The sequence below is a fragment of the Oncorhynchus masou genome, unplaced genomic scaffold (assembly GCF_036934945.1).
Source record: "Oncorhynchus masou masou isolate Uvic2021 unplaced genomic scaffold, UVic_Omas_1.1 unplaced_scaffold_1406, whole genome shotgun sequence".
NCBI lineage: Eukaryota > Metazoa > Chordata > Actinopteri > Salmoniformes > Salmonidae > Oncorhynchus > Oncorhynchus masou.
The window spans coordinates 443-7,500 of NW_027003996.1; the positions used below are offsets into that span (position 1 = coordinate 443).

A 7,058-nucleotide genomic window follows, 5' to 3' on the forward strand; every position below is an offset into this window, starting at 1 on the left:
CACAACGTGCCATTGGAACACAGGAGTGATGGTTGCTGATAATGGGTCTCTGTACACCCATGTAGATAGTCCATAAACAATAGTCATTTACAACATTAACAATGTCTACACTGTATGTCTGATCAATTTGATGTTATTTTAATGGACAAAAAAAATCTAACTTGCCAACAACAACGATCATTACCAGGATCCAGGCTCTAATAATAATGCTCCCTGTCTCCCCCCCTCTCCACTCCCTGTCTCCCCCCTCTCTCTCCTCCCTGTCTCCCCCCCTCTCTCCACTCCCTGTCTCCCCCTCTCTCTCCACTCCCTGTCTCCCCCTCTCTCCACTCCCTGTCTCCCCCTCTCTCCTCCCTGTCTCCCCCCTCTCTCCACTCCCTGTCTCCCCCACTCCCTGTCTCCCCACTCCCTGTCTCCCCCCTCTCCCCACTCCCTGTCTCCCCCTCTCCCCCTCCCTGTCTCCCCCTCTCCACTCCCTGTCTCCCCTCCCTGTCTCCCCACTCCCTGTCTCCCCCTCTCTCCACTCCCTGTCTCCCCCTCTCTCCACTCCCTGTCTCTCTCTCTCCACTCCCTGTCTCCCCCCACTCTCTCCACTCCCTGTCTCCCCCGTCTCTCCACTCCCTGTCTCCCCCCTCTCTCCACTCCCCCTGTCTCTCCCCCCTCTCCACTCCCTGTCTCCCCCTCTCTCCACTCCCTGTCTCCCCCTCTCTCCACTCCCTGTCTCCCCCTCTCTCCACTCCCTGTCTCCCCCCTCTCTCCACTCCCTGTCTCCCCCTCTCTCCACTCCCTGTCTCCCCCTCTCTCCACTCCCTGTCTCCCCCTCTCTCCACTCCCTGTCTCCCCCTCTCCCTCCCTGTCTCCCCCCTCTCTCCACTCCCTGTCTCTCCCCCCTCTCCACTCCCTGTCTCTCCTGTCCCCCCCTCTCTCCACTCCCTTTCTCCCCCTCTCCCCTCCCTGTCTCCCCCCCTCTCCACTCCCTGTCTCCCCCTCTCTCCACTCCCTGTCTCCCCCTCTCTCCACTCCCTGTCTCCCCCTCTCTCCACTCCCTGTCTCCCCCCCCTCTCTCCACTCCCTGTCTCCCCCTCTCTCCACTCCCTGTCTCCCCCTCTCTCCACTCCCTGTCTCCCCCCTCTCCACTCCCTGTCTCCCCCCTCTCTCCACTCCCTGTCTCCCCCTCTCTCCACTCCCTGTCTCCCCCCTCTCTCCACTCCCTGTCTCCCCCTCTCTCCACTCCCTGTCTCCCCCCTCTCTCCACTCCCTGTCTCCCCCCCTCTCTCCACTCCCTGTCTCTCCCCCCTCTCTCCACTCCCTGTCTTTCCCCCTCTCTCCACTCCCTGTCTCCCCCTCTCTCCACTCCCTGTCTCCCCTCCCCCCTCTCCACCCCTGTCTCTCCACTCCCTGTCTCCCCCTCTCTCCACTCCCTGTCTCCCCCTCTCTCCACTCCCTGTCTCCCCCTCTCTCCACTCCCTGTCTCACCCCCCTCTCTCCATTCCCTGTCTCCCCCCTCTCTCCATTCCCTGTCTCCCCCTCTCTCCACTCCCTGTCTCCCCCTCTCTCCACTCCCTGTCTCCCCCTCTCTCCACTCCCTGTCTCCCCCCTCTCTCCACTCCCTGTCCCCCCTCTCTCCACTCCCTGTCTCCCCCTCTCTCCACTCCCTGTCTCCCCCTCTCTCCACTCCCTGTCCCCCCCTCTCTCCACTCCCTGTCTCCCCCCTCTCTCCACTCCCTGTCTCCCCCTCTCTCCACTCCCTGTCTCCCCCCCTCTCTCCACTCCCTGTCTCCCCCTCTCTCCACTCCCTGTCTCCCCCCCCTCTCTCCACTCCCTGTCTCCCCCTCTCTCCACTCCCTGTCTCTCCCCCCTCTCTCCACTCCCTGTCTCCCCCCCTCTCTCCACTCCCTGTCTCCCCCCCTCTCTCCACTCCCTGTCTCCCCCCCTCTCTCCACTCCCTGTCTCCCCCCCTCTCTCCACTCCCTGTCTCCACTCCCTGTCTCCACTCCCTGTCTCTCCCCTCTCTCCACTCCCTGTCTCTCCACTCCCTGTCTCCCCCCTCTCTCCACTCCATCTCCTCCTCTCTCTCCTCCCTGTCTCCCCCCCTCTCTCTCCTCCCTGTCTCCCCCCTCTCTCTACTCCCTGTCTCCCTCCCTCTCTCTCCTCCCTGTCTCCCCCCCTCTCTCCTCCCCTCCCTGTCTCCCCCTCTCTCCTACAGGGTGTGTGTCATGCGTCTCTGAGCTCGGAGCAGCTCTCTCTGTGCTATGCCAACCGTTCTGCAGCGCTATTCCACCTCCAGCGCTACAGGGTGAGTGGAACATGGTGAACATGAGTACTTCTCACTAGTGTGTCTTACATCCAGTCTTCTCAGTAGTTTATATCTGTCGTCCAGTCTTCTCAGTAGTTTATGTCTGTCGTCCAGTCTTCTCAGTAGTTTATATCTGTCGTCCAGTCTTCTCAGTAGTTTATATCTGTCGTCCAGTCTTCTCAGTAGTTTATGTCTGTCGTCCAGTCTTCTCAGTAGTTTATATCTGTCGTCCAGTCTTCTCAGTAGTTTATGTCTGTCGTCCAGTCTTCTCAGTAGTTTATGTCTGTCGTCCAGTCTTCTCAGTAGTTTATGTCTGTCGTCCAGTCTTCTCAGTAGTTTATATCTGTCGTCCAGTCTTCTCAGTAGTTTGTCTGTCGTCCAGTCTTCTCAGTAGTTTATGTCTGTCGTCCAGTCTTCTCAGTAGTTTATATCTGTCGTCCAGTCCTCTCAGTAGTTTATGTCTGTCGTCCAGTCTTCTCAGTAGTTTATGTCTGTCGTCCAGTCTTCTCAGTAGTTTATGTCTGTCGTCCAGTCTTCTCAGTAGTTTATGTCTGTCGTCCAGTCTTCTCAGTAGTTTATGTCTGTCGTCCAGTCTTCTCAGTAGTTTATGTCTGTCGTCCAGTCTTCTCAGTAGTTTATGTCTGTCGTCCAGTCTTCTCACTAGTTTATGTCTGTCGTCCAGTCTTCTCAGTAGTTTATGTCTGTCGTCCAGTCTTCTCACTAGTTTATGTCTGTCGTCCAGTCTTCTCACTAGTTTATGTCTGTCGTCCAGTCTTCTCACTAGTTTATGTCTGTCGTCCAGTCTTCTCACTAGTTTATGTCTGTCGTCCAGTCTTCTCAGTAGTTTATATCTGTCGTCCAGTCTTCTCACTAGTTTATATCTGTCGTCCAGTCTTCTCAGTAGTTTATGTCTGTCGTCCAGTCTTCTCAGTAGTTTATGTCTGTCGTCCAGTCTTCTCAGTAGTTTATGTCTGTCGTCCAGTCTTCTCAGTAGTTTATGTCTGTCGTCCAGTCTTCTCAGTAGTTTATATCTGTCGTCCAGTCTTCCCAGTAGTTTATATCTGTCGTCCAGTCTTCTCAGTAGTTTGTCTGTCGTCCAGTCTTCTCAGTAGTTTATGTCTGTCGTCCAGTCTTCTCAGTAGTTTATGTCTGTCGTCCAGTCTTCTCAGTAGTTTATGTCTGTCGTCCAGTCTTCTCAGTAGTTTATGTCTGTCGTCCAGTCTTCTCAGTAGTTTATATCTGTCGTCCAGTCTTCTCAGTAGTTTATGTCTGTCGTCCAGTCTTCTCAGTAGTTTATGTCTGTCGTCCAGTCTTCTCACTAGTTTATATCTGTCGTCCAGTCTTCTCACTAGTTTATGTCTGTCGTCCAGTCTTCTCAGTAGTTTATGTCTGTCGTCCAGTCTTCTCAGTAGTTTATGTCTGTCGTCCAGTCTTCTCAGTAGTTTATGTCTGTCGTCCAGTCTTCTCACTAGTTTATGTCTGTCGTCCAGTCTTCTCAGTAGTTTATGTCTGTCGTCCAGTCTTCTCACTAGTTTATGTCTGTCGTCCAGTCTTCTCACTAGTTTATGTCTGTCGTCCAGTCTTCTCACTAGTTTATGTCTGTCGTCCAGTCTTCTCACTAGTTTATGTCTGTCGTCCAGTCTTCTCACTAGTTTATGTCTGTCGTCCAGTCTTCTCACTAGTTTATGTCTGTCGTCCAGTCTTCTCACTAGTTTATGTCTGTCGTCCAGTCTTCTCACTAGTTTATGTCTGTCGTCCAGTCTTCTCACTAGTTTATGTCTGTCGTCCAGTCTTCTCACTAGTTTATGTCTGTCGTCCAGTCTTCTCACTAGTTTATGTCTGTCGTCCAGTCTTCTCACTAGTTTATGTCTGTCGTCCAGTCTTCTCAGTAGTTTATGTCTGTCGTCCAGTCTTCTCAGTAGTTTATGTCTGTCGTCCAGTCTTCTCAGTAGTTTATATCTGTCGTCCAGTCTTCTCACTAGTTTATGTCTGTCGTCCAGTCTTCTCAGTAGTTTATGTCTGTCGTCCAGTCTTCTCAGTAGTTTATGTCTGTCGTCCAGTCTTCTCAGTAGTTTATGTCTGTCGTCCAGTCTTCTCAGTAGTTTATATCTGTCGTCCAGTCTTCTCACTAGTTTACGTCTGTCGTCCAGTCTTCTCAGTAGTTTATATCATCTTCCTTATTACACTGCTTACCTTTCCATTTCAGATATTGTTTTTTGAGGTGTGTGTGTGTGTGCGTGTGTGTGTGTGTGTGCGTGTGTGTGTGTGAACGCTCACGTGCCCTCGTTCTTGCGCGTGAACGTGTGTGTTCCATCTTTGTATCGTATTGTATTTCTTCTCCTCAGGACTGCCTGGAGGACATCGACAGAGCCCTGAACCATGGCTACCCAAGTCACCTGAAGCACAAACTACAGGACAGACAGGCACGGTGCCTCCACCACTTCCCCAACGGGACAGAGGGGATAACCACCACCAGGCAGAGGGCAGGGCACCAGGCAGAGGGGGTGTGTAGCAGGACCAACCCAAAGTCCCCAAACTCCCAGCAGCAGAATGGGAGTGCCCCCGTGCCGTGTCTCTCCCCTGGTTTGTCCGTGTGCTTCAGCCCTGAAAAAGGGCGACACCTGGTGGCCACCAAGGGAATCGCGGCCGGAGAGGTGATATTGGAGGACAGGGCTTACAGCTGTGTGCTTATACCAGGGATGGGGGGAAGGAGAACAGAGGAGACGGAGGAAGCAGGAAGAATGTTTGGGACCGAGGCGAGGTACTGTCATCAGTGTTTGGGGGAGACGGTGAACCCTGTGCCATGTGAGGGGTGCAGCTACGCCCGCTACTGCTCAGAGGGGTGTCGGAGGGGCGCGTGGGAGTGGCATCATCGCTGGGAGTGTCCAATCGGAGCCGAGCTGAGTACTGCGGGAGTGATGTCACAGCTGGCACTGAGGGTGGCGTTAAAAGCGGGGGTGAAGGAGGTACTGAAGGCACGGGAACCACGGGAACCAATCAGAGACGCGGATAATGATTCTAAACTAATCAGAGAGAAGATTAGCTCCAAGAATTCCAATTCTAAGCCAATCACAGAAAAGATCCGCCCAAAGATGAAGAATTCTGGGTCCAGTGACGCCACATCAACTGAGCCGGAGGTCAACGACCCCTCTGCTTATTACCATGGTGATTCCTACCTGAGCGTCTACCACCTGCTGCCTCACCTGAATGGCCACGCCCCCAGCCTGCGCTTCTTGTGCTCTGTCACCATAGCAACGCTCTACCTACGGCTGCGCCAGGCGGGACCTCCACCTGTGTCCTGGGAGAGGGGAGGAGCCTCAGAAATCATGACGTGCAGTAACCAATCGCGGGCCTCCGAGGAGGGAGAGGGCTGGGCTCCGGAGCTCAGCCTGCTGGGAAGTGTAGCTCTGAGGCACATGCTGCAGCTGAGATGTAATGCCCAGGCAGTGAGCCTGCTCAGAGACACAGGTGAGTGTGAGCCAGTCAGAGAGGAAGAGGTGAACTGAGAGGCCTGACTCCACCCCAAAATCTGTCCTCACCAGAATAAAGTGTGAAGCAGATTGACTGAAGTTTTTTTTGTATGGAGGTCAATGAGAGGGTGCTAAATCTGGTCAACATAGCCTCACTTAGCAAATTAGCAATTAAATTGTAACACCCAAACCGGGTGCTCAAATTGATTTGCCCCCCCCCCCCACACCAAACGCAATCACGACATGCAGGTTAAAATATCAAAACAAACTCTGAACCAATGACATTAATTTGGGGACAGGTCGAAAAGCATTAAATATTTATGGCACATTAGCTAGTGAGCTTGCTGTTGCTAGCTTATTTGTCCTATTTAGCTAGCTTGCTGTTGCTAGCTTATTTGTCCTATTTAGCTAGCTTGCTGTTGCTAGCTAATTTGTCCTATTTAGCTAGCTTGCTGTTGCTAGCTTATTTGTCCTATTTAGCTAGCTTGCTGTTGCTAGCTTATTTGTCCTATTTAGCTAGCTTGCTGTTGCTAGCTAATTTGTCCTGGGATATAAACGTTGTTGTTATTTTACCTGAAATGCACAAGGTCCTCTACTCTGACAATTAATCCACACATAAAACGGTCAACCCGAATCGTTTCCAGTCATCTCTCCTCCTTCCAGACTTTTCCTTCTCCGGACTTCATATGGCGATTGGCATCTCATAGTTACCATGACGACCGACCGAACTCAGTTCATCTTTCAGTCACCCACGTGGGTATAACCAATGAGGAGATGGCAGAGGCAGGACTTGCTCAGTGTCACAAATAGAACTGATTTTAGTGCTTTGCGCATCTGCCTTCTCATTGGTTAGAAATGTTCCCACCTCCCTTCTGCCTTTTCATGGACATTCTATTTCCATTGTTAAAACAGACAGACCGTACAATATCTTGTCAATATAATGGATAATCTTTGTTTCAGTTTACAGTCTTTATCGTATTTAGTTTGGTGGATGTGTTCTACATGGGCCCCTATTCTCTATATCGCACACTGTTTTTTTTTTTTTACTGCAAAGGCCCATGGGACTCAATGTCAGTGAGTTATGTAGGGATTAGGGTGCCATTTTGGAGGTAGACCTACTCCGTAAACGCATAGAGAGAACATTTCCTGTCTGACCTTAGAATGACCTTTTGACCTTCCCATGACCTTTACAGGTGATTTTACAGCGGTGCAGTCCACCCAGGAAGTGCGCATCGCCACGGCAATATTCCCCACAATGAGTATCCTAAACCACTCCTGCTGCCCCAACACAA

At 52.0% G+C, this 7,058-nt stretch overlaps 1 protein-coding gene across 1 annotated transcript in view; it reads left to right on the forward strand.

The window, feature by feature from the left end:
* Positions 1-1,864: 1,864 nt before the first annotated feature.
* The window catches only part of LOC135530725 (SET and MYND domain-containing protein 4-like), a gene marked incomplete at its 5' end in the record, with an annotated part of 12,233 nt that continues 7,039 nt past the window's right edge, over positions 1,865-7,058 (forward strand). Inside the window, 3 exons of the mRNA XM_064958934.1 lie at positions 1,865-2,296; positions 4,642-5,764; positions 6,960-7,058. The exon at positions 6,960-7,058 is cut by the window's right edge and continues 189 nt beyond it. Of these exons, the coding sequence (XP_064815006.1) occupies positions 1,865-2,296; positions 4,642-5,764; positions 6,960-7,058 (1,654 nt within the window). The remainder of the gene's footprint in view (positions 2,297-4,641; positions 5,765-6,959) is intronic.